General features: G+C 48.7%; 1 protein-coding gene across 1 annotated transcript in view; it reads right to left on the minus strand.

Moving 5' to 3' along the window:
- The window catches only part of AK7 (adenylate kinase 7), a 50,988-nt gene that overhangs the window by 13,410 nt on the left and 10,303 nt on the right, over window positions 1–27,275 (minus strand). The window contains exons 5-12 of the mRNA XM_004584307.3: window positions 26,321–26,431; window positions 22,603–22,683; window positions 19,526–19,614; window positions 17,350–17,440; window positions 15,297–15,374; window positions 13,201–13,350; window positions 8,640–8,768; window positions 6,541–6,658 (exon numbers count right to left, since the gene is read on the minus strand). Of these exons, the coding sequence (XP_004584364.2) occupies window positions 6,541–6,658; window positions 8,640–8,768; window positions 13,201–13,350; window positions 15,297–15,374; window positions 17,350–17,440; window positions 19,526–19,614; window positions 22,603–22,683; window positions 26,321–26,431 (847 nt within the window). The remainder of the gene's footprint in view (window positions 1–6,540; window positions 6,659–8,639; window positions 8,769–13,200; window positions 13,351–15,296; window positions 15,375–17,349; window positions 17,441–19,525; window positions 19,615–22,602; window positions 22,684–26,320; window positions 26,432–27,275) is intronic.

Consider the following 27,275-nt stretch of genomic DNA (forward strand, 5'->3'; position numbering starts at 1 on the left):
TATCTTGGGTGGAAACTGTAGGTTGCCACGTTGTTGCAGTTTACTGAGCCAGAAATGAGTTCATTCCCAGCTCGGTGCATATACAGTCCTGCCCCATAGCCCTTGCCTCCTTAAACAAAATGGTGCCTAATTCAGCTCTAGAAAGCTGACTAGGTTGTGAAATCCACCCTGTTCCAGCACTGCCCATCTGGTACCTCCTACTCTGCCTCTCTCCTGGTCAAATCAAGCAGACCAGCAGAATGGGTAGTTCTTTGGGTTCACCTTCTGAGCTTCCGTCCCTTCCCACCTGGTTGCTGGTGGAGTTCCGGCTGCTGGTGGAGCTCAGAGTGCAATTTAGCTGAATGCCGCTGGGGTATCAGTCACTGCAACACCACACCATTGTGTCCTCTGCTTTCCTGTGTCTGTCAGTCTCCAGGTGCCCCTCTGCTGTTGCTCTGTCCTCTCCTATTTCCTGAACTGAGCCCTCTCTGCTTCACACTGGCTGATGTTTCTCCATCTGTTTAAATGTGTCTTTACCCTATTCCACCAGCAGCTCCACTTCCCATCCAGCTCCCTGCTTGTGGCCTGGGAAAGCAGTGGAGGACGGCCCAATGCTTTGGGACACTACACCCGTGTGGGAGACCTGGAAGAAGTTCCTGGTTCCCGGCATCGGATCGGCGTGCACCGGCCTTTTGCGGCTCACTTGGGGAGTGAATCATCGGACGGAAGATCTTCCTCTCTGTCTCTCCTCCTCTGTGTTTATCTGGCTGTAATAAAATGAATAAATCTTTAAAAAAATTTTAAAAAAAGATTTATTTATCTTTATTGGGAAGGCAGATCAGATTTTCAGAGAGGAGAGACAGAAAACTCTTCCATCTGCTGGTCCATCCCCCAAGCGGCCGCAGCAGCCACAGCCAAGAGCCTCAATGGCTCAAAAGCCTCAATGGCTCAAAAGCCAGGAACCAGGAACTTCTTCATTTTCCCTCACGCAGGTGCAGGGTCCCAAAGCTTTGGATCATCCCTGGATGGGAAGCAGAGCAGTCAGGACATGAACCAGTGCCCATATGGGATTTCAGCACCTGCAAGGTGAGAACTTAGCCACTGAGCCATCGTGCTGGGCCCAGTGTAATGTCTTCTTGGCGCATTCATATGGTGGCAAGTAGTAGGATCTTCTTGCTTTAGACTGGATAATGTGGGCCCGGCGCAATAGCGTAATGGTTAAGGTCCTCACCTTAAATGTGCCAGGATCCCATATGGGTGTCAGTTCTAATCCCGGCAGCTCCACTTCCCATCCAGCTCCCTGCTTGTGGCCTGGGAAAGCAGTCGAGGACAGCCCAAAGCCTTGGGATCCTGCACCCCCGTGGGAGACCCGGAAAGAAGTTCCTGGCTCCTGGCTTCGGCTCAGTGCAGCACCGGCCGTTGCAGCCACTTGGGGAGTGAATCATCGGACGGAAGATCTTCCTCTCTCTCTCTCCTCCTCTCTGTATAAAAATAAATAAATAAAAACAAATAAGTAAATCTTGGCAATAAAAATAAATAAATCTTAAAAAAACATAAGGTTAATGTTTTATTTACTTTTTAAATTTCTCGTTCATTTATTTTCATGTTATTTAAGAGAGAGAGAGACAAAGATCTTCCACCTGGTGGTTCACTCCCCTAAAGCCCAACAGCCAGCTGATTCACTCCCCAAGTGACTGATCCAAAGCTAGGAACCAGGAACTTTCTCCGGGTCTCCCACACAGGTGCAGGGTCCTAAGGCTTTGGACCATCCTCTACTGCTTTCCCAGGCCACAAGCAGGGAGCTGAGTAGGAAGTGGAGCTGCCAGGATTAGAACTGGCACCCATATGAGATTCAAAGCGCATTCAAGGCAAGGACTTTAGCCGCTAGGTCACTGCGCCGGGCCCCCTATCAACCTTATGTTAAGTGTATCCTTCAAATACTATTAATATTTAGATTGTTAACATTAACCCATATTCGTAATTACTAAAACATAGCTTAAAAATTGATGTACAAGCCAAGCTATTATTACACTGATGAATGCATAGTACAGATACTAGGCTGATGCACTTCTCCCTCCTAACTTCTTGCTCACAAACTCACAGAAATCTCCGAGGACTGGTCCAGGTGATCTGGGAATCCACTAGCTAGATTCAATAATTGTGCAGTGCTTTTAACATACATCAAGTGATCACAAAGGACCTGCAGCTATACACTCACTGCACGGTTTAACTAAGTCCTTACTTTGCCAATACCCTAAAAGGCCCATGGGAGAGCATTGCAGGTAGGACCCGGGGGCGCCCCACTGGGGGAATATGAAGCCTGTTTCGCTGGCATCCCTGCAGTCAAACGATAAGAGAAAGGGGTCATGTGAGGGAAAAGGGAGCTATCTCTACGTCCTTGTCCCCGTGCTGTGGAATTCCTGTCATTTCTGTGTAATGGGTTCAAAGGTCTTGTTTTGTTGAAACATAATCAAGGTCCAGGTTGGAGTTTCAGGTAAACATGAATAGGAAGAAACTTGGAACCAACTTGAAAAAAAAAAAAACACCTAAGACTAAAGGGGATTTGGATCAATTAGTCCACATTTGCAGGAAGCAGGTGGGTGGGTGGGAGTGAAGTAGGGGAGGGAGTGGCAAGGGGCTGCTGCCGTTCCAGAAGCTTAATCTTCCCCCAAAGACCACCTGGACTGCCACCCAAGGCTGCTGTTGAGTCTGCCCTGACTTGGGCTGCCTAGCAGGTGTGACCTCTCTTGGGGGCAGCAGCGGTGGGGCGGAGGGGGGCATCTTCTGTCAGATGCTGGCCCTGCTCGAGCTCATGGGACTCACAGACTGCTCTCAATGCCTCTGGCCTCTGTGGTCACCTCCACGGGCACGAGAAAGCTGTACACTAGGCCTTTGGATAAGATTTCAGGGTCCTCGTGAAAACCAACTTCGTACGTCTCTGTTTGCTTTGTCCTGTTAGCCTGCAAGTGTGGACTAATTCATCCTGCCTCCTGGAGGGGTCACTGCTCTCAGCACTCCAGTTCTGGCTGTACAGCACAGCCATAGGGCTTACATACCTCGGCACAAACACCTGAGTGTTCCCAAAGATCCTGTCCCTCTTCCCCGACTTGGCCTGGGCCAGATTTCCTGCCCCTAGTGTCCCTGCAATGGAATAGCCTAGCTTGTCTTTTTTTTTTTTTTAAACTCTCTCCCCACCTCCTGTCCCCCAGAAGGTGAGGAGCCAGGACTCTGGTCTACTCTCAAAACCAGAAGAGTGACTCCCAGCCGCCTCACGGGATGTCCCTAGGCATGTCTGTGTTGTCTGTGTTCCTCCCACCTGTTCCCTCTGGGAAATTTCTCTGGAATTTCAAATTCCATTCCTCACAGCCAAGCCCACACCAACAGCTGAAAACAAAACTCAGATAATTGGCTGTTGAAATGCACATTCAAGTGGCATACAACATGATTTTCTCCACCCTAGAAAGAGAGAAGGGGGCGAGGTGCATTTCAGAGGAGGGTGCGGAGAAACTAAGACTTTGACCCGGAAGAGGGTAGTCAGTAAGGCAGGAGGCAAGGACCAAGGGCTGGCAGAGACCCCACCCCAGCTGGCCACCATTGGACAGCCCTGGTCAGTGGCATGCCCCCTGAGCACAACACAGGAGCTTGGGGGTCTCTGGGGGCTGCTGGGACAGCGGGCCTTAGACTGAGTCATTTATGAACAAACAGAAAGATTTCTATGGGGCAGGAGACTGAGAAGTTGAGGCTGAAAGGGCTGTGTCTGCGAGGGCCTTTTTGCAGCAGCATTCCATGACAAACGGGAAGAGAGCAAGAGAAGACAGAAAAGAGAGCCAGAGGAAGGGGTCAGACTTGTCCTTTCATTAGGAATCCACTCCTGCAGGAACCTGCCCGGTGACCAGACGTCAACCCATCCCTAAGGGCAGAGGTCTCTCATCACCCACATCGCCCTCAGCATCGCTGCACTGGGGATTCAGTTTCCAGCACCTGGCTTTGGGGGACCACACAGACACCTGGGTGGGGGTGGGGGAGCGGTGGATACTAGGCTCCTATTCACAGTGGAAGTGTGTAGCTCACAAGAGGACCTCCACATAGGACGAGGATGGGGTGTTGTAGAGCTTAGGCAGGAGCTGTGCTCACAGGGTACTGAGTGGGTGGATCCCAGTGGGAGGCTCTGAAGAGCCTATAGAAGCACAGCTCAGGAAGAAGCAATAGGAAACCACCTGTCATCCTGCGCCAACCTCCATCTGCCAGTCACACACGCTTGTTTCTTCCTCCACGGATGCCTACTTGCCCATGCCCAACCCCGGAGGATCAGAAATAGCCACCAGCGAGAGGCAGGAGGAGAGAAGGAGGCAGAGGACAGAAAACAAAAGTGGTTGAGAGAATGGTGAGGGAATGAAGTCTATATTAGATGAGTGTCAAGCAGACTTTCTTCCAAAGTGTGGTTTTTACCTGGGGACTGGTTGCAGGTGATACTGGGATAAGCCATTGACTGGGGGACGATCCCAGCTGTTATGAAATGGTGGCAGGTGGTACGCTGAGGTGGGTTAAGCTGTTGCCTGGGTATCTACACACCCCTGTTGGAGCATCGCCTGAGTCCTGGCTGCTCTGCTAAGCCAGCCCAGTTCCCTGCTAGTGTGACTGTGATGATGGCCCAAACGCCGGAGCCCCGCCGCCCACATGGCAGACCGGGGTGGAATTCCTGGCTACCAGCTTAAAGCTGGTCAAGTCCCGGCTATCACAGCCATTTGTGGAGAGAACCAACAGATGCAAGATCAATTCATCGATTGATCAATCTATCTTTATCACTCTGCTTTTCAAACAAATAAATGTTCTACTGACTGCTTTCCTGATGGGTAACAAGCTCACTAAGAAACATCTCAGTTTCAAAGCCCAGTTTGGGATTACTGGATTGGAATGGCCTTCTTACAGCAAGGCTACACAAAGCCTACTCAGTTATTGTCTAAGAACTGAAATAGGACTAGCCTGCAATCAGAGGGAAATGTGCACAAAGAATGAGTCTAGAATTTAGAGTGCACTGTGACACTTGCTATTCATTTGCTCAACAACCTGGTTACAATCAGTCTCCAAGAAGGAACATTTCCCCACTTCTTCCCGGACAAAGTGTTGGTCCAGGTTTTTCATCTTTTTGTTGTTGTCATTGTTGTTAAAGATTAAATTATCAGTTTGCCTGAACTTTTTGCATATTAAGGATATTTGCTCTCATATAAGTCCTTTGCTTTTTCTTCCTCTTTTTTTTTTCCTAAAGTTTATTCATTTTGATTTGAAAGGTAGAATTGGAGAGAGAGAAGGAGAGACAGAGAAATCTTCCATCTGCTGGTTCACTCTCCAAATGGCCACAACAGCCAGAGCTCAGCCGTTGTGAAGCCAGAAACCAAGAGCTCCTTCTGGGCTTCCCCCATGGTGCAGGGTCCCAAGGCTTCAGGTTATCCTGTGCTGTTTTCCCAGGTCATAAGCAAGGAGTGAGATCAGAAGCGGAGCAGTTGTGATGCGAACCAGTGCCTAGGTGCGATGCCTGTGTCACAGGCAGAGGCCTGACATGGTACATCACAGAACTGGCCCCTTGCCTTTTATCCTTTTTAAAGATTTAGCTAGTTAGTTAGTTGAAAAGCAGAGTGAGGGGAGAGAAAGAGAGACAGAGACACACAGAGAGAAAACTTCCATCTACTGATTCACTCACCAGATGGTTGCAACGGCCAGGGCTGGGCCAGGCTGACTGGAGCCAAGAACTCTCTCCAGATCTCCTACCTGGGTGGCAGGGCCCGAGTGCTTGGGCCAGCCTCTGCTACCCTCCCAGCTGTAATTAGGGAGTTGGACTGGAAGCATCATGGCGGTGATTTGAACTGGTGTTCCGATATATGATACTGGCACTGCAAGTGGAAGTTTAGCCCTCTGCACCACAATGCTAGCCCCTGTCCTCTGCTTTGTAATATATTTCAAGACTTTTAAGAAATTTCATTTGAAACACAGGGTTAGGGGAGAGAGAGACACACACAGAGAGAGATAGAGAGATTAAGAGAGGTCTTCCATCTGCTTGTTTACTCCCAAAATGATCACAACTGCTGGGGCTGGGCCAGGTTGAAGCCAGGAGTCAGGTGTTCCTTCTGGGTCTCCCACATGGGTGCAGGAGCTTCGGTACTTGAGCTGTCCTCTGCTGCTTTCCCTGGCATATCAGCAGGGAGCTGGAGGGAAGCAGAGCAGGTGGGACTTGAACCAGAGCCCATATGGGAAGCCAGCGCTGTAGGCGGCAGCTTAACTAGCTATGCCACAGCGTCAGCCCCTGTCCTTTGCCTTTTAATTCATGATGTTTGATGTTTATAAAATACCTATGAACACATGTATCTTTCTTAGGCTCACGAAGTCCTAGCTCGTCTTACTATGAGACAGTCACTAAATGTTGCCAGTACTTCCCCCAGGAATGAGATCATCAGTGACATTTTCTTGTCATTGTAATTTCCACAGCAAACAGGTAGAAAAAGTGGTCCCCACTTCCTGGAGCAGCAGCGGGCAGCAGCGGGCAGCAGCGGGCACCGCGGCGGTTACCTGCGTTTTGCTCCATGCTCTCCTTGACGCCGTCCAAGAGATCCTGAGCATCTTCCACGTTCTCCTCCTCCTCCTCCCCTTCTTCTTCTCCTCCTTCCTTCGGTGCAACGATCGCCTCCTAAAAGAGGTAGTCACATCGGACAGGTGCCCTGCATTGATTGGGCAGTCTCAAATCACCCAGGAGGCACCGAGGAGGGGACCGACTGTCACTAGGCCAGAGCTAACAGGACACCTTGGTATGCAAGGTTGGGGGCCTCGAGGTTGGCTTCCCCCTGCTTTCTAGCAGCAGGTTCCATTGCTATGCTCATTTCACAAGGCAACACTTGCTAAGACCCCAGGTTACATCTTGCTCACAGGAAACGCATTTTGTAAATCAAAACTGTCAATAACTATGTATGGGAATGATTAAATTTCCAATAAAAAAGGTAGAAAGTAGTTAAAGTATTTTCACACTTTGGTCATACCATGAGAAACATTCAACAAGAAAAAAAAATACCCTCCAAGTGTTCTGGGGTGAGCATTTGATGCAGTGCTGAGGTGCTGTTAAGGACGCCTCTGTTCTGAGTCCCAGTTCTGCTTCCCATTCCGCCGTCCGGCTAACAGCCCAGGAAGTGGCAGGTGAAGACTCCAGTCCTTGGATCCTACCCACCCGCGTGGCAGACCTGGATGAAGTTCCTGGCATCGGCTTGGCCCAAGCCTGGCAGATAACTTGGGAGTGAACCAGTGGATAGGAAATCTCTCCACCTGCCTCACTGTCTGCCTTTCTCTTTCTCTTCCTTTCAACAAAATGAAAATTTAAAAAATTAAGGGCCCAGCGGTGTGGCCTAGCGGCTAAAGTCCTCGCCTTGAAAGCCCCGGGATCCCATATGGGCGCCGGTTCTAATCCCGGCAGCTCTACTTCCCATCCAGCTCCCTGCTTGTGGCCTGGGAAAACAGTCGAGGATGGCCCAAGGCTTTGGGACCCTGCACCTGCATGGGAGACCCGGAAGAGGTTCCTGGTTCCCGGCTTTGGATCGGCGTGCACTGGCCTGTTGTGGCTCACTTGGGGAGTGAAACATCGGGTGGAAGATCTTCCTCTATGTATATCCGGCTTTCCAATAATAATAAAAATCTTTTAAATAAAAAATTAAAATGTTCCAGGTAACAGAGATAGTGTAATATTACATTGAACAACATCTGGAAACCGACTACATTTTGAAGGCAACCTATGAAAGATGCTTCCGGGCCCGGCACGATGGCTCAGTGGCTATATCCTTGCCTTGCATCTGCTGGAATCTCTATGGATGCCAGTTCGTATCCTGGCTGCCCCACTTTCCATCCAGCTCCTTGCTTGTGACCTGGGAGAGCAATATAGAGAATGGCCCAAAGCCTTGGGACCCTGCACTCGCATGGGAGACCTGGAGGAAGCTCCTGGTTCCTGGCTTTGGATCAGCTCAGTTCTGTCCACTGCAGCCACTTGGGGAGTGAACCAGCACATGGAAGATCTTTCTGTCTTTCCTTCTCTCTATAAATCTTTCCAATAAAAATAGTTTTTTAAAGATGTACTTCTTTTTATGGGAAAGTCATATATACAGAGAGGAGGAGAAACAGATAGGAAGATCTTTTGTCCGTTGATTCACTTCAGCTACAACAGCTGGAGCTGAGCTGATCCAAAGCCAGGAGCCAGGAGCTTCTTCTGGGTCTTCTGCATAGATACAGGGTCCCAAGGATTTGGGTCATCCTGTACTGCTTTCCCAGGCCACAAGTGGGGAGCTGGATGGGAAATAGGGCCACTGGGATTCGAACTGGTGCCCATATGGGATCCCAGTGCATGGAAGGCGAGGACTTTAACCACTAGGCTACCATGCCAGGCCCCCCACAATAAATAAATCTTTAAAAAAAGCACAAGGAAACAGAAAAAAGGAAAGAAAGATTCTTCCTTCTCACCCAGGAGAGCTCCATGGGCTTGTAGCTTTCATATCTAGGGCCAAGAGCAAAATCCAATTAAGGCAGCAAATCTCTTCATAGACTGCCATGTAAAATTAGTTGCTTGCATATTACAAGACTAAAGAAAGCCCGCTCAGCATGTAGGAGCTCCCGATGAAGCAGTTAAGCATTACCAGTCTTGCTATGGCTTCAGAAATAACGTCCTTTATCTTAATGTGATGCAGTTTGTAGTACTTGGACAACCCCTCAGCAATACTGGATTTTCCCACAGCAGGAGGACCAAGAATGCAGATCTTGATTGGCTGAAAGAGAAGAACAGGAGCATTCTTGCACTGCGGGCTGCGAACAAGTTGTTCGAAGGTTTCTTGCTTCAAGGATGTGCCTTTCTCAACACCTCTGGGCTCTGCGGGCGGCTGGCTGCGGCCCCTCCACCAAGACTCCAGGCTCACTGCTCCCTCCACCAGTCCTGGCACCTGCTCCCCTGAGCACAAAGCTTTCATTCTGGTTCACGTTCATTCATTCGACAGGTCTTTAAAGCATTTACTACCTGGCCAGGGCATGGCAGATAGGGCACCTCTGATAGGAACACATCAGGGCTGAGCCGCCAGCACACAGGCACTGCCTGCCACCAGTCACTGTGCACTCTGCCTCCCTCATAAAAACCACATGGGGGCAGAATGTCCAGCCTGCTGGACAGAGGCCTAATTAACCGCCTGGATATTGTTTCTGAACTGAACTTGGCCTTAGATTTTATTATTGTTGTTGTTGTTACTATTTACCAGAGTTAATGTTGTCCCTTGGTATCCACAGCGGACTTGGTTCCAGGACTTTCCCCCTGCCAGAATACCAAAATCCAGATGCTCAAGTCCCTTAATATATAAAATGCCATCATGTTTGTATGTAATCCACGCACATCCTTCAAAAGCTCATGGAAAGTAAAGCTAAAGCTAAAGTATGTTTATTTTGTTGCAAAATGTTTTTTTTTAATTCATGCATAGTTTTTTTTATCATAATACACATTTTCTGTTAACTTTTTAAAGACTTCTTATACACTTTAATCATCTCTAGGTTGCTAATATCTAATACAATGTAAGTGCTACATAGATGACGGTTATAAGAATAATCGGTTTTAAGAATAATCAGCAAAAAGTCTATACACGTTCACCACATACACAAACTTTCTCTTGTGTATTTCCTTTTTTTTCTTTTTTAAGATTTATTGGGTCCTACACGATGGCTCGAATGGTTAAATCCTCACCTTGTAAATGCTGGGATCGTGTCCTGGCGGCTCCACTTCCCTTCCAGCTCCCTGCTTGTGGCCTGCGAAAGCAGTCGAGGACAGCCCAAAGCCTTGGGACCCTGCACCTTGGATCCTGGCTTCGGCTCAGCATAGCACCAGCCATTGCGCTCACTTGGGAAGTGAATCATCGAACGGAAGATCTTCCTCTTTGTATATCTGACTTTGTTTTTTTTTTTTTTAAGATTTATTTATTTTATTGGAAAGGCATATGCACAGAGAGGAGAGACAGAGGGGAAGATCTTCTGTCCGATGATTCACTCCCCAAGTGGCCGCAAAGGCTGGTGCTGCACTGATCCAAAGCCAGGAGCCAGGAACTTCTTCCAGGTCTCCCATGCAGGTGCAGGGTCCCAAGGCTTTGGGCTGTCCTTGACTGCTTTCCCAGGCTACAAGCAATGAGCTGGATGGGAAGTGGAGCTGCCGGGATTAGAACTGACACCCATATGGGATCCTGGCACATTTAAGGTGAGGACCTTAACCATTACGCTATTGCGCCGGGCCTCTGACTTTGTGATAAAAATAAATAAATCTTTTTTTTAAAAAAGGATACATGCATATTTTATTCTGCTGAGAAACACAGCGCCCATAACCAGTGAGTACATGTTTATTTCTGGCAGAAATAAACAAACATCAGCAACAGTCATTTCTTCTGAAAATGTATCGTTTGTAATGTTAAGCTGTGTTGCAAGACAAATTGGAGTCATAACAACACAAAGACTTCTACCTGCAGGGTGTCCATATGCTTACAGGTTACAATCTTCATGCAAGAACTTGCTGATTGTCATCGTTCCCATTTGACCAACCAGAAAAGCAAGGTTCTGGCAGGGAGTAAGCCAGCCCGGGCAGTGACTCCACGTGCAGACTGCTGGGATGAAGAGCCTCTGTGTGGTTAGGGACAGGGATGGTGACCAGGAAGGCGGACCGTGCAAAGAGGCAGGTGGGAGGGGGAATCGATGTTACAGCTGAGTCTTGACAGACAAGGCCAATGGCCTGGCTAGACTTGGCACACTCACCCAGGCTTGAGATCCAGTTGTCTCCTGGAGGGGCCACCTTATCTAGGCTGAGAACCAAGATGCCGATTTGTTGATCTGCTTCGAATCAGAATTCCAACTGCCACTGCACTCAGAATATCCCAAGTCCACTTGCTGCCTTAGAACAAACGCGGGGAGCCCCGTCTTACAGAGGATTGCTGATGAGCTGTAGCCAGAGCAGGGATTGTGGGACGCACTGCCTGCCTGCTGGTGTCTGCTGCTTGTGGCCTGGCTGCAGCTGGGTGTGCAGGAGTAACTGCTCTGTGTCCCCAAGCACACTGGAGCCATGCCAGCTGGGGCTTGACATCATGTTCTCTCTCTCGCTCTCTCCCTCTCTCCCTGTCCAGCTGGGGCTTGACACCACATACACACCCGCGCTCTCTCCTTGTCCAGCTGGGGCTTGACCCCATGTACACACACTCTCTCTCTCCCTGTCCCTCTGGGTACATTCCCATACATGATTACCATTCGTGGAATGTTGCTGCTATGACACTGCTCTGACACTGGTCGTGTTTCTGACTCTCTGCTGTGATGGCTAACCAACACTTCTAATGACAGAAATGCTCCGTTGAATTTTGAGATATATTACTCCTTCTATCATGTTCTCGTCCAGCCTTGCTAATCAGGAACCAAGCAGTTCCACAACGTGTCCTAAGCGTCTCTCTCACTGTGTGGTTCTTCGGGAGACACCACTCTTCTTTTGCTAAGTAGCACACCTCTCACTTCTTGACCGGCATGTTTTTCAGGACAGCATGATTAAGCTTCGATGGTGACTCTCGTCTTGCTTACACGGAACGGTCCCATGCATGCCAATAATTTAGGATTATTACAACAACTGTCATAACACCTGACCATTTTCAAAATACTTTCTAGGGATGGCCCACTTTCCTCTTTGGAATACCTGCAAAGTTGGGGCCAGGGGCTGCCCTGATCCCATTTCAGAGATGGGGGTTTAGGGGTACTATACTCAGAGGGGGCTATGCCAACTAAATCTGACCCCTCCCCCACTGCAGCTGCGTGACCTTCAAGTAGCTGCTTCCTCTCTCTGAGTCTTAGTTGCCTCATCTACAATGCACAGACAACAATATCTACCTTTTGCCATAAGGAATGCTGGGCAATGAGAGGCAGTTTATTTATTGTTTGCTTGTTATTTAATTTGCTTTAACCACTCCATAATGTATATACATTTCAGTACATTCTATTATACATGATAAATATATTTATGTATTCTTTTTTATTTATGTATTCTTTTAATTTTAAGCTGTAATTCTTTAAAACTCTTTAAAATTCTTTAAAATTAATCCATGTATAAAATTATACATGTTTATGGAATACCACGTGCTGTTTTGGTACATTCATATTGTGTAAGGTCCAATCAGGGCACATGCTTTTATCTTTTTAGATATTTAACATTTTCTTTATGGTAAAAACATCTAAAATTCTGTCTTGTCGTTTGTTTTCAGAGAAATAACAGTACATTGACATTATCTGTGGTCACCCTACTATGTTAATGGCACCCCAAAACTTTTGACTCCTACCTAGCTATAACCTACTACCTGCTAATCAGTTTTTCTTCATCCCTCTCAACAAACACCTTAGAAAAAGAATAACTACTCAAAAATGTTGGGATGAGTAAAACAATCAACTAGTCCCTTGGCCAGCAAAAGATACCACGGGAATGGTGTTTGGCCCATAGGCTAAGCTGTCTGCGTGCTCTAGCAGGGTGCTCCGTGGCAGGGTGCCTGGGTGCTCCCTAGTAGGGTGCCTGGGTGCTCCCTAGCAGGGTGCCTGGATCCCTAAGCAGGGTGCTTAGATGCCCTAGCAGAGTGTCTGGGTGCTCCGTGGCAGGGTGCCTGGGTCCCCCCAGCTCTGACTTTGGACTCCAGCTTCCTGCTAAGGCAGACCCTGGGAGTCAGCAGGTGAAGAACCAAGTGAACGAGTTCCTGCCACCCAGATGCAAGACAAGGATGGAGCTCCCAGCTCCCGGCTGTGGCCTGGGCCACCCCAGCCATTGCAGGCATTTGGGGGAGAGCCAGCTTTTCAGATAATAAACGAGCTAATCAATAATTTTTAAGCAGACTCTTCCTAGCTCCTCTCCCACACGTACACTAGTAGGCCAGCACCTCGTATTTTTCCTTAGGTGGATCACTGGGCCAATCACTCTAGAGCTATCATGCTTAATTTACATAACAATTATCTATGTGAACTTTAAACTTTAAAATATTTGGTTGACAATCAGTACAATATACACACAGATTGTGAGAGCAGGGCAAATTTGTCAAACATGGAAAACGACTTGAAATTAGAAAGCTGGTCATTTGAAAAAGAAAATATTTTCATTTGTATGATTACACAGAGTTCACTTTGCTTAAACGAGAATTTGAACTCAGAAAAGCTTGTAGTTACCAGTAAGCCTCTGCTTTGCTTGTACTCCCTCAGGATGACGTTGATGTTGTCCACAAAGCCTGTCTGGGCCACCCACCGGATGTTAAAATTCTCCTTCACAAACAACGCTTCCATCCTCAGGTGGACCAGTAAGTGATCCAGACACTCTTGCTAAGAGACAAAGGACAATTTTAGAGATGTGGCTTTTTCTGTTTCTTGCGGGCAGCAATAACTGCTATGTACTTATTAAGGAACAACTGCTGTTCCAATAAAGAAGCTAATTAATTTTAAAGTAGCCATCAGACTTGTTCTATATCCCATGGACATTTACTAAAAATGAAAGTCAATTAATGCAGCACCCGGCATTTGCAGAGCCCCTGTTTGGGTACCAGGAGACTTCTGAGCACTCCTGTTCAGGCACCATGCTGGCTACGGGGTTGGACCAGTGGCTCAAAGAACGGGAAGACGCTGGCAGGAAGTCCAACTGCAAGCTCTACTCCTTTTTTTCATTGCATCTTCCTTTTGTGGCTCATGGTTCAAGATCCAAATGAACAGTAAGTCCAGAGGAACTCCCCTGTCTCAGTCTCTGCTTTGTTCTCTAAGGCAAGCAAGATCGTCTTTCCCAGAGATCATTCAACGTGATGTTTATGTTCAATTTAATCTTTTTTTTAAAAAAATCTATTTTTATTTGAAAGGCAGAGTTATAGAGAGGAGAGACAGAGCTCGTTCATCTGCTGGTTCACTCCCCAGGTGGCTGCAATGGTCAGAGCTGCACTGAGCAGGAGCCAGGAGCCTCTTTTGGGTCTCCCACATGGGTGCAGGGTCCCAAGCCCTCTTCTTCGTTTGTCTTTATTTTATTCTTTTTTTTTTTTTTTTTTTCCGCTTTTAAGATTTACTTATTTTTGGGCCCAGCATGGTAGCCCAGCGGCTAAAGTCCTTGCCTTGAATAAGCCAGGATTCTATATGGGCACCAGTTCTAATCCCGGCAGCCCCACTTCCATCCAGCTCCCTGCTTGTGGCCTGGGAAAGCTGTCAAGGATGGCCCAAAGCTTTGGGACCCTGCACCCGTGTGTGAGACCCGGAAAGAAGCTCCAGACTCCTGGCTTTGGATCGGTGCAGCACTGGCCATTGCGGTCACTTGGGGAGTGAATCATCAGACGGAAGATTTTCCTCTCTGTCTCTCCTCCTCTCTGTATATATCTGACTTTGTAATAAAAATAAATAAAAAATATTTTTGTCAGAAAGTTAGATCTTCCATCTACTGGTTCACTCCCCAAGCAGCCTCAATGGTTGGCGTTGAACCAATCCAAAGCCAGGATCCAGGAACTTCTTCTGGGTCTCCCATGCAGATGTAGAGTCCCAAGGTTTTGGGCCATCCTCGACTGCTTTCCCAGGCCACAGGCAGGGAGCTGGGTGGAAGAGGAGCTGCTGGGATACAAACCAGCGTCCATATGGGATCCTGCGCGTGCAAGGCAAGGACTTTAGCCACTAGGCAACAGCTCTGGGCCCAGGCCCTGTTCTTTAAAAGAATTTCATCCTAAAGCATCTTAGTGGCAGACATCCAGTGCAGCAGTTTGAATCCTGACTCTGCTTTCAATTTTAGCTTCTCTCAAAGGTAGTGGGTGATACCTTCAGTTCTTGGGTCCCCGCCACTCACATGGGAGCCCCAGATGGAGTTCTGGACTCCTGGTTCTGGCCTGGCCCAGCATTAGACAGTGAAATAGACGATGGAAGATTTCTGTTTGTCTCCGTCTCAGCTTTCAAATAAAGTTAAAGAAAAATGTAAGACAAGCTTAAAGAGTGCATGCTGTAACTCAAGCCTTAGAGTGTTTGTTGCGATGGAATTGAATTTCCAGCTTACTGTTCGAATGCTAGAAAGAGGCCAAAAGGGTATTCCACAGTGTTGGCGCAGCATCCTAGGTGGCAAGCAGTTTTCAAATAACGCATTTTGTGACCCAGATCTCTGAGGGTTTTTCATGAGAGAATAATATGCAGAATTCTGGTGGGTAGTGGGAGCTGCGGGTGGACAGGCGGCCGGAAAGTCCTATTCCAAGTCCCTCAGGAGTCATTTGAATTTGGGAAAACAGTCAAGAGATAGAGAAAGATTATATACTTACTGTTAACTCTTTGGTTAGAAAAGCATTTTCTTTGGGTAATTTCTGGATTTTCCCAGGGCCAGTACTTCTACTGATGCACTGTTTAGGGAAAAAACAATATTTGGTTTAATTGTAAGGATTTGCATAAAACTTCTCAAATGAAGGTGAACACAACAATATATAAATAAATAAATAAAATGGCATTAGAAGGAAGCTGGATTAGAAGCAGAGTAGCTAGGCCAGCACGTTGGTTCAACTGCTTAATTTTCCACCTCCCAGTATGGCATCCTGTACGGGCGCCAGTTCATGTCCTGGCTGCTCCACTCCTCATCCAGCTCCAAGTTTATGGCCTAGGAAAACAGCAGAGAATAGCCCAAGTTCTTGGGACCTGCACCTTCCAGGAAGAAGTTCCTGTCTCCTGGATTCAGACTGGCTCAGCTCTGGCTATTGCAGTCATGTGGGGAATGAACCAGCAGACAGATCTTTATGTCTCTCCTCTTTGTAAATCTGCCTTTCCAATAAAAATAAAATAAATCTTAAAAACAGAGGAGGGTGGGGGAGAAGCCGTGCAATGGCTCAGTGTCTAAATCTGCCTTTCAGAACCAGTGCTCCAGTGTGGCATTCCAGAGTCACAAGTGGTGGTTTCACTGGCAGCACACCATAGGCGCCGAGCTTGGGTCCTCCTGCTGGCTGTGCCTCTGAGCCCAGCCTCCAGCTAATGTGCACATGGCAGTGGGCAAGTGCTGGCTCGAGTACTTGGGTCCTGACCTTCCACGTGAGGAGCCAGAAAGGAGGCCCTGACTCCCGGCTTCAGCCTGGTCCAGCCCAGCCCTGGCTGTGGTGGGCATCTGGGGAGTCACACAGCAGATGGAAGAGTCTCTCTCTTTCTAATAAAATGAAAATAATCAACTTCAAAAACAAAGTAAAAAAAAAAAACAAAAAAACAATGAAGCCCAAGATCCTCCCATCATGTGAAGACATGGTAAGATGGCAATGACGATGAAGCTACAAGTGGGGCTTCCACAGACACGCCATCTGCCAGGGCCTTTGGCTTGGCCTCATCAACCTCCACACTGTGACCAGGAATTGATTCTAATTTATGGTGCTTTACTCCTGCAGCCAAAGTGGACCAGGGCATTCTGGGAGGATGGAGAGGAGGCACCTGTCGTGTAAGTAGGTGACTGTTGAAGCTGAATGTTAAAGGAAAGTAGGCAGTAGCTATGGGAAAGCCAGGACAAGGCCATAGTTCCTGGGCCAGCTGGGTCAAGTTGTGGTTTTCCACAGTGGCCTTGGGGGAGATGAGATGAAGACCTCCCAGCCCTGGAGCTCCTGCAGGCAACAGTCAGAAGAGCTGGAGACCTGGAGACCTAGTCAAACCAACACTTTGGGCCAGCTTCTAACGACCTATTTTCATGTTCCTGTGTGTGTGGTGTGATTGCATGTATGTGTGATGTGTGAGTGTGAGATGTGGTGTAGTGTATCTGTGGTGTGATTGTGTATGGTGTGAGATGTGTGTGATATGTGAGACAAGGTGTGTGTGGTATGATTATGTGTATGATGTGTGTGTGGTATATGTGTGAGGTGTGACTGTGTGGTGTATGTATGAGGTGTGATGTGTGTGAGGTGTGACTATCTGGTGTATGTGTGAGGTATGGTGTGTGAGGTATGGTGTGTGTGATGTGTGTGAGGTGTGATGTATGTGTGATGTGCATGAGGTGTGATGTGTGTGAGGTGTGACTGTGTAGTGTATGTGTGAGGTGTGGGGTATGTATGTGTGTGAGTTGTGACTGTGTGGTATATGTGTGACTATGTGGTGTGTGTGGTTGTGTGTGGTTGTGTGTGAGCTGTGCTCTAAGCCTGGGCCTGCAGCAGCCTTGCTCGTCTTTTCACACACACACTGGGCCAAGGCCATTGATGTAGTAATTCCCCAACGTACACACTACAAGCAGAGAGCAAGTCTGAGCGTTTGGGATACTGTACTGTAGAAGTGCTCAGGCTGGTAAGTACACATGGTTCTTTAACTCTGCTTTGCAGAGAGGGGGCCCCAAAAGACAATGGGGTGACCCCAGAGTACCTTGACTATGTCCTCCAGGGTGTGCACAGACTCGTCCACAGCGACCAGGTAGTGAGTCTTGGGCACGTGGTCTATCACGTTCTGTATCACTCTGCAGATGAACAGGTCAAACAATCACCGGGGCGGGGGACACGCAGGACACAGAGCAAGCAAGAATTTACTGAAGGCCATCCCCAGTAGCTACCTAATTTCAACGAGGTCAGAGTTGGGGTTATGATGTGCACTCTCTAGGCAAGGTGTTGTTAAGGGGCGAGGTGAGAGGGCTGCCTGCTCTGGGCCCTGTTCTTGTCTGCCAGAAAACGCTGCATCCCAGCAGCAGGACTACACCTCGAGGGACCTCAGTTTATGAATCCAGGCCCACTGGGCAGGGCTCTGGGTGGGTGGCGGTCTCATAAAGCGAGACTTAGACTCTGAGGGGTCATGGCCACGTCGGAACATAGAGACAGGGCAAAAGTGTCCTGCTGGAACGTGGATGATCCCCAGGCCGGGTCTGTGCACAGGACTGCACGGCGCCATCAAGCAAGATCGACACAGTGACCCCCGAGAGGGGATACTAGGACAAGCCCTGCCTAACAGATGAGATCACCAAACTGTGAGAGGTGAGGTGACCTTGCCAAACTCACACAGCTGGCGAGAGGCCGGCCAGAGATCTACACAACGGCCTGTCAAGTCTAACCCCATTTTAGATTTTTTTTTTTCTTCAGTAAAATGCAGCTAAAGCAAGCATGTGATCCACACGTCCATGTGGCATTTATTTTGCACCACGTTTTCTAAATGTTTCAGCCTTCTAGTTTCTTCCCTTGTTAAATATATTTTAGGATTAATTTTTATTCATTTTGGGGGCCTGGAGCAATGGTTCAGAGGTTAAATCCTTGGCTTGCATGAACTGGGATCCCATATGGGCGCCAGTTCATGTCTTGGCTGCTCCACTTCCCATCCAGCTCCCTGCTTGTGGCCTGGGAAGGCAGTGGAGGACGGCCCAAAGCCTTGGGACCCTGCATCTGTGTGGGAGATCTGCAAGAAGGTCCTGGCTCCTGGCTTTGCATTGGCTCAGCTCCAGCCTTTCCAGCTACTTGGGGAGTGAACCAGTGGATGGAAAACCTTTTCTCTCTGCAAATTTGACTTTCCAATAAAAACAAATGAACCTTTAAAATTATAGGATTCATTTATTGGCTCCTGACTTCAACCTGGTCCAGTACTGGCTATTGTGGCCCATTTAGGAAGTGAACAAAAAAAAAGGAAGATTATCTCTCTAGCTTGGTGTTTCAAATAAAATAAATCTGTTTCTTAAAAAACCAAAATCACAAGGCAGCCTAGCAGTGTACAGCCTCTGTAGGAAGCAGGATTAGCTTTCAGCCCACCAGGGTAGAGTTCCCTCAGCAGGTGCAGGAATTGTAGGGATAAAGCTTCAATGTCTTTCTGTACTGATACCAGCCACCTTCAGGTTTGGGGGCCTTGAAGGACAGCCACACTTGGGAGTGGCCCCGAAGTTTTAAGCTGCTTTTGTTTCCTGCTTAATCTTTGATTGCCTCTGGAGGAGCAGGTGGGTGGGACCCTGGAATCTAGAACCTCAGCGGAGTGTGGAGGCTGCTCTCCCCGCGGAGCATGCTCCTTGTTGGGAGGGGTAGAAGGGAAGGCCCTGGAGCCCTGGAGCTGCTGCTGGGAAAGCAGCTCGCTGACCTTTCAGAGGAGCAAGTTATCAGGAGGTGTCTGGACCCTGGATTGGGATGCTCTGTAGATGTGGGAAACTCTTCTTCAACGTTCCTGCCGTTGCCAGGACCAGGAGCTTGGGCCTAGAGCTCAGCATCTGATTTCTAGAGTTTGTGCCGCATGGGCCAGGCGTATCAGTGTCATCGGAGATGGAGGATCATGAAACCTGGTCCTCAGAAGCCACAAACCATGTGATTTCCCAAAACCAAAGTGCATGTGATCCTACTGATGGTGCTTCTAAGAGAACCTGAATTTATCATGACAAGTGCTGTGGGGCTTTCAGAGGGCGGATGCTATCTCATCAGGTGGAGTATGAAAACAGCGGTCCCCTTTACACACGGCTGTGCTGGACAAGCACATGGAAGTGTCTTAGCACCTGGCGAACGCTCCTTCATGGTAGCCTGTGAACACTGCCGACGCATTCGCCGTCCAGGAACATCCCTGCTTGCTCTGGGACAATGCTTACCCTGCTAGATCAAGCACGTGAATCATTGGAACCACATTTGCTCCATCTCCAAAAACAGGTATTGCCGGAAAGTCACCCAACCAAGCAAGCTGAAGGAAAGAAAGGCACAGTCATTCGTCGTGGTGAAATGGGTAGACGAGAGCTCACACGCAGGTGCACAGCCCGAGGGGCCCGGTGACCTGCTATCCCACAGAGGAGGGCTCACTCTGTGTGAAGTGGCCCGGATGAGAGTCGGGCCAGTTCTGTAAGAGAAATCAGGTGTAACCTCAGGGCTGACATGCTTTCTCAAGAAATGTATATTTCTGGAAAGAACATTTGGTCTAGCAGTTTAGACACCTGCTAAGAGGCCCCGTCCGTTTCAGAGGGCCTGAGTTGGACACCTGGCTGCGGGTCCCGATCCCAGGAGCTTCCTGGGGAGGTGCTGGGGAGGCCCTAGCAGTGGGGTCCGACACCCCTCTGGAAAAGCTGCATTTAGTTCTTGGCTCCCAGCCTCGGCCTCGGCCTAGTTTGTCTCCAGTCTTTTTCTCCCTCTCTCTGTCATACCCTGTGTGTGTGTGTGTGTGTGTATTCTCTCTGTATCTCAAAATTTTAAAATCTGTAACATTAGAGATTTGTGATAGCCACATGCACGCCCTCCACACACAGAAAAAATGGTTTTCATAAGCATAATACATTTCGTTCTCAGGAAAATAAAGTAAATGCAAAAATTACCCCTGCCTGTGAGGGTAACTGTCAGCAGCTGACAGACAAGGCGTTCAGCGGAGCAAGTGTCTGCAGCTTCTGCCTCGACTCTACCCTCTGCAGTTCACATCCGTGTCTTTCCTGTTACTGAGTATTTCAGTAAGCAATTAGGCATGCTGAGCATGGTGTCTCAGTGTCACAAGTTGGAATATTTTAAATTCAATTTATTTACCGCTATTTGACAGGCAGATTTACAGAGAGAAGGAGAGAGCATGCTTCCATCCACTGGTTCACTCCCAATAAGGCTGCAATGGCCAGAGTGGAGCTGACGTGGAGCCAGGAGCTTCCTCTGAGTCTCCCACGGGGTGCAGGGTCCCAAGCACTTGGGCCATCTTGTGCTGCTTCCCCAGGCCACAGGGCTGGAAGTAGAACAGCTGGGACAGGAACCAGCACCCATATGATCTACCGATGCTGTGGGCGGAGGATTAGCTTGCTACACCACTGTACCAGTCCTGGATTCTTTTAAATTATTAAGAGAGAAAGAAAAAGGTGTTGGGGTAGAGGAAGGAGTGGCAAACAGATCGCCGAGAGATTCTGAAGCAGTAAAATACGAAATATTTTTAAGTTTGCTTCTGTTACCTTATGAAGAAATGTTGGGACTAAGAGTTGACGGGAGAGATGGCAGCTACAACAGTGAGCTCAGCAAGAGACAGTTGGCAGAAGGATGGCAAGAGTAAGGAGTGGAGCTGGAGAGGAGTGCGGTACCCAGGAGGCTGACCACAGCTCTAGAAGGTTCCGTGATGGGGGAGGGGATTTTGGCCAGCAGCAGGGTAGGTCCGTGTTCTGAGGGGGGCACTCTGGAGCAGGAGTGGCGATGCAGGGGGAAGGGTAAGGAGCAGATCCAGCCTGGGTTTCTGCTGAGGTGCTGAGTAGGGAGTGGACTTCCTGAGCTGGAGCGGGAAGGCGCTGCAGCTCCCTGCTGGTGCACCTGGGAGGAGGGGGGAGGGCCAAAGGGCTGGGACCCCCGCTCCCTACGGCACAGCTCAGCTGCAGGTGCAGCAGCCTGGCTTCTTAGCCTGGCCCAGTCCCAGCCATTGTGGCCATTTGGAGAATCTGAGCAAGTGGATGGAAAGGACTTCGTTCTCTCTCTGTGTATGTGACACTGTATCTGTCAAGTTAAGTAAATAAATAAATCTTTTAAAAAAGATATTTATCCCCAAATGGCTGCAATGGCCGTAGCCATTGTGCCCCCTGAAAAAAACAGGACCCGGAGTGGTAGCCTAATGGCTAAGGTCTTCGCCTTGCATGAGCCCCGGAATCCCATTTGGGCACTGGTTCATATCCCAGCTGCTCCACTTCCTTCCCAGCTCCCTGCTTGTGGCCTGGGAAAGCAGTAGAAGATGGCCCAAAGCCTTGGGACCCTGCACCTGCGTGGGAGACCTGGAAGAAGTTCCTGGCTCCTGGTTTTGGGTCAGCTCAGCTCTGGCTGTTGAGGCCACTTAGTGAGTCAGCAGACAGAAGATCTTCCTCTCTGTCTCTCCTTCTCTTTGTAAATCTGACTTTCTAATAAAAATAAATAAATCTTAAAAAGCAAACAAATAAAACCCCAAACCATAAAAGCTCTCACAGAGAGTGGCTAAGCTGGGCTCAAGTGACGTCTCTCATTAGCTCCTTGGCCTCATGGCCAACCACTGTCCCTTACTGCATCCATGCAGAACTTCTTTTTAATAAGGATTTATGTCATTTATTTGAAAAGCAGAGCTACAGACTGAGCGAGAGGGAGAGAGGTCTTGGTTCACTCCTCCAGTGGCCACAGAGGCCAGGTCTGGGCCAGGCCGAAGCCAGGAGCCAGGAGCTTCGTCCAGGTTTTCCAGGTGGGCACATGGGCCCAAGCACTCAGTCCATCTTCCACTATACTTCTGGGCCATTAGCAGGGAGCTGGCTCTGAAGCAGAGCAGTGGGGACTTGAACCAGCGCTCATATGGGTGCTTCCGACCTTTGGTATTGAAGCTCAAGCAAACTGCGAGTTGGAGAAGCCCCTTGCTTTATAAAGTGAGCTCTGTTGGGCACTTTGGTGTGACAAACGTCCTGATGGGCCACCTCGCTGGAATGCCGTCCCCCCACAGGTGCAGAAACTGGTGCCTGGGATGTACAGTGGTCCCTGGTGCTGAACAGGCACCCGCTTGGAACTCCTCTCGTGAACCCAAGGAGGGCTGTCTGTCTCTGAGTTATGCTGAGGGTGGTGAGCGAGCTGTTAACCACAGTGTGCGTGGTGACGCCCCACGGCCACGGTTTCCACTGCCATGCTGAGCTGGCCACAGCTACAGCCACATGGTTACGTGGAAGCACCATCACCTATCCCACAGGCCAAAGACCCAGACCCCGGGCCGTCATACCTTAAAAAAAGTGTGTAAGATGCCTCCTTCCGCTCCATACTGAAGTCCCGCAGCAACCACGTAAGTTGCAAATTTTTTGACCTGTTAGACAAAACATAGGGGAAAAAAGTCCACAGATTTAGTGTGTTATTAGGAATCCTATTGAACCTGATTCACTTAGAGCTAAAATGGCTATTTCAGGAAGTCTTATCAAGCCTTCCAGGCTTCCGAAGCAACCCTTAGGATAGGAACTGTGACAGCCAGTGAAAGCTGAATAGAACTCTTTTAAAATTTTTTTTTTTTAAGATTTATTCATTTTATTACAGCCAGATATACACAGAGGAGGAGAGACAGAGAGGAAGATCTTCCGTCCGATGATCCACTCCCCAAGTGAGCCGCAACGGGCCGATGCGCGCCGATCCGAAGCCGGGAACCTGGAACCTCTTCCAGGTCTCCCACGCGGGTGCAGTGTCCCAAGGCATTGGGCCGTCCTCCACTGCTTTCCCAGGCCACAAGCAGGGAGCTGGATGGGAAGTAGAGCTGCCGGGATTAGAACCAGTGCCCATATGGGCGTTCAAGGCGAGGACTTTAGCCGCTAGGCCATGCCACCAGGCTCAAGATTAAAAAAATTTTAGGGCCCGGCGGCGTGGCCTAGCGGCTAAAGTCCTCGCCTTGAAAGCCCCGGGATCCCATATGGGCGCCGGTTCTAATCCCGGCAGCTCCACTTCCCATCCAGCTCCCTGCTTGTGGCCTGGGAAAGCAGTTGAGGACGGCCCAAAGCCTTGGGACCCTGCACCCGTGTGGGAGACCTGGAAGAGGTTCCTGGTTCCCGGCATTGGATTGGCGTGCACCGGCCCTTTGCGGCTCACTTGGGGAGTGAAACATCGGATGGAAGATCTTCCTCTCTGTCTCTCCTTCTCTGTGTATATTCGGCTTTTCAATAATAATAAATCTAAAAAAAAAATTTTTTTTTTAATCTTGCATTACCAGAAAGAGAGAGAAAAAACAAAACAAAACAAAACAACCTTCCATCCACTGGCTCACTCCCCAGATGGCGGCAGCAACGCGCTGGTGGCAGGCGCCTTGTACCTGCTGCCTCCCAGGCACCTCGGCATGCTGGCGCTGCGGTGTGGAGCTGGAGGACTGACATTGGATGCAATCTGTCCCAAGCTCTGTCCTCACCTGCTGTGTCAGCTGACTGGGTCTGTCTGCCTTTCCAGTTCAAATAACCTCCTTCGACTTGAGATTGCAGAACCTGGGGCACAGCATGGAGGCAGATCCAAAGCTTCCCCCAGAGTGCCCTGCCATGCCCTGCCTGCCCCAGAAGACCCAGTCAAGACAGGTACCCGGGCCTGAGAGCATAGCAGTGTGTGCCACGCCAGCTGCCCTCCTGCACGGTGTGTGCCCAGGGAAAAACCCTGTGTGTGTGTGTGTGTGTGTATAACTCTGGCTTTTACAATAACAATAGATAAACAAATACAAAATACCAACTAAAGTCAATTTAATTATATTTTAAAATAGAATTTCAAATTTTCAGTATGACTCATTAGACACGGCAGCACCAAGTAAAGCTGCTTTGGGTGTTGAGCAATTCGGAACTCGTCAGCCACCTGTATGATTATCAGGGGACCCCTTTTGCAGCACAGCCCTTGCACTAAGGGGCAGGCATTCTCAGGCTTCAGAGAATAGCAAAGACACTCTTATTCCGTGTTGGACTGCTCGTTCGGATCCTGCCCCTGAGTCAGCAGTGAGGCCCAAATCCCTGGGGCCCTGCACCCTATGCCCTGTGTCCTGTACCCTGCACCCTGGGGCCCTACATCCTGCGCCCTGAGTCCTGCTTCCGGTGCCCTGCACCTGAGCCCTGCACCCTGTGCCCTATGCTCTGGTGTCCTGCACCCAGTGCCCTTCACCCTAAGCCATGTACTCTGCGCCCTGTGACCTGCACCCTGAGCCCTGTGCCCTGCACCCTACACCCTGTGTAGAGTTTCAGGCTACTCCCTTTGGCTTGGCCCATCGCCATTTCCTTCAGGCCTTTGGGAAATAAACCAGTAGAAAGAAGATCTCTCTCTCCCCCCCTCTCTCCACCTGCTTTTCAAATAAATACCAAATCTATTTTACAAGGGATCACTGTGATGTTCTCATTGACTGCTCAGACAAGCGTGATCAGGAATGCTGAGGACAGGAGCTGGAATTGCAGGTGAGCAGGGAGTGCCGCCACCTGGGGTCTGGGATGCCCACGCCCCATATGGGTGTCTATCTAGGACCTGGCTGTTCCACTTCCAGTGCAGCCCCCTGCTGACGAGCCTGGGAAAGCGATATAGGATGGCTCAGGTGCTTGAGCCCCAGCCACCCACACAGGAGACCCACAATTTCCTGCCTTTGGGCTATGGCCCAGCCCAGCCCTAACTGTTGCAGCCATCTGCGGAGGGAAGCTGTGGGTGTGAGATCTCTGTTTCTCCTTCTCTCTTCGAAATTCTGCCTTTAAACTCTTAGAAAAGGAAGCTGAGGCTAAAGAAGTTGGATTTTTATGAATGAAATTTTGATTTATGTCATTTGAAGGACAAGTTTAATGTTTTTTATAATAGAATGTGAGATCATACACTTTAAGCCAGTGAATTCAACCTAATACACCAATATACAATCAATTTAAATAATGTTATAGAATTTGGAAGTTGAAGAAATGTAGACCATTTAATCTAGCGTCTTCGTGTTAACCCTAAAATTTAACATTAAAAAGGGATGAAATTTGGGCCCAACACCGTGGCCTAGCAGCTAAAGTCCTTGCCTTGAATGAGCCGGGATTCCATATCGGCGCCGGTTCTAATCCTGGCAGCCCCAATTCCCATCCAGCTCCCTGCTTCTGGCCTGGGAAAGCAGTTGGAGTCCGCCCAAAGCCTTGGGACCCCGCACCTGCGTAGGAGACCCAGAAGAGGATGTGGGTTCCTGGTTTTGGATCAGCATAACACCAGCTGTTGTGGTCACTTGGGGAGTGAATCATTGGATGGAAGATCTTCCTCTCTGTCTTCCTCTCTGTATATCCCTGACTTTGCAATAAAAATAAGTAAATCTTTCTAAAAAGGGATGAAATTTATAATTGCATGTTGTTGTTTCAAATAGTTTACACTCGTGGTGTTGGTACCGCATTGATAAACTAAAAAAAAAATTTTTTAATAACTGGACAGCTTGTGTGTAGGAACATTTAAAGTACCTGCGGTAATATCCTCTGGGACCACTAGGTGTCGCTTTAGAACTGTTATTCCACATCCCTGGCCTTCCAGCAATGGGAAAGATGTGATGGAACCTTTGAGAGGGTTCGGGGTTCTAGACACAGTCTGTCTATGATGACTGTGGTTCCCACTTGATGGGATTTTAAGGATCTACCTTCCTCAGGGTAGAGCAAATGCTGGTGCAGGGGAGGAGGGTACGGTCTCAAAAAGAACTTCTAATCTAAATGTTCCCTTGCCCAGACTCACTTTTTAAAATGATGCTTTTTTTCCCCTTTAAACATTAATCATTTTTGCTTATTTTAAAGGCAGAGAGAGAGAGAGAGATCAATTTCCAATCTGCTGGTACACTCCCCAAATACCCACAAGCAAGGCTGGGCCAGGCTAGCCTTGGAACTGATGGGTGGCAGGGTCCGGGACACAGGGCGTCAGCTGGTGCATATTAGCAAGAAGCTCCAGCCCAGGCGTGCTGACATGGGATGACCTGTCCCACCTGACACCTGCCCCAGACTCACATTTTTCCCAAATTTGAGAACCATTTTCTCAGCATTGATGTGGTCCAGGAAATTAGGATGATGCTTCCGTCTTCGATAATCCTCTTCAGTAAACGGCACCTCTGAATCATCCTGTGGGAGAGGAAGGGTCCAGACATGATGCCACAGACACAGGCGAGCTTCCAGGCCCCTCCTGACACGTCCCTGCATGCGCAAAACCTGAACCAAAGCTTCTGCCTACGCCGGAGTTTAGATTCAGTCTAAGAGTGACAATGCTACTAAAGTTCTTCTTAGGTTCTGTTGCTGTTTTTTTAAACTTTTGTGTCACTTTATTTATTTTTAAATTTTAAAAGTGTTGATTTGCTTTCATTTTGAAAGGCAGAAAGAGACAGAGATGGACATGGATCAAGAAAGCCCTGCCTGCTTCACTGGCTCTCCTGCCCGGGAAGCAGCGGTGGCAGCCCACCCACTGCAACCCCCGCCACTCCTGTGGGAGACCTGGAGGCAGTTCTTGGCCCCTGGCTTTGGCCTCTCTCTTCCTCTCTTTTGTGTCACTCTGCCTTTCAAATAAATAAATAAATAAATAAATAAATAAATAAATAAATCTTTCAAACATCTTTAAAAGATGTTTGTAGAAAACAAAGAGTTTATTTTGGTGCAGAAACATTTTAAAATATATAAGTAGTGTTTCAGAATTTACATGTTCCATCACCTTTTTGAAGACTACTCTCTGTCAGGATTTCAGGCTTTTTGCACCAAAGTAAGTTTACGTTTAGGACCAGAATGGTGGAAAAGCATGCTAATCCTCCACCCTGTGGTGCCGGCATCCCATATGGACGCCAGTTTGTGTCCCAGCTGCTCCACTTTTGATGCAGCTTTCTGCTTGTGGCCTAGGGAAGCAATGGAGGATGGGCCACGTCCTTGGCACCCTGCACCCACAGCAGAGACCCAGAAGAAGCTCCAGGCTCCTGGCTTT

The sequence above is a fragment of the Ochotona princeps genome, chromosome 26 (genome assembly GCF_030435755.1).
Source record: "Ochotona princeps isolate mOchPri1 chromosome 26, mOchPri1.hap1, whole genome shotgun sequence".
Classification (NCBI taxonomy): Eukaryota; Metazoa; Chordata; class Mammalia; order Lagomorpha; family Ochotonidae; genus Ochotona; species Ochotona princeps.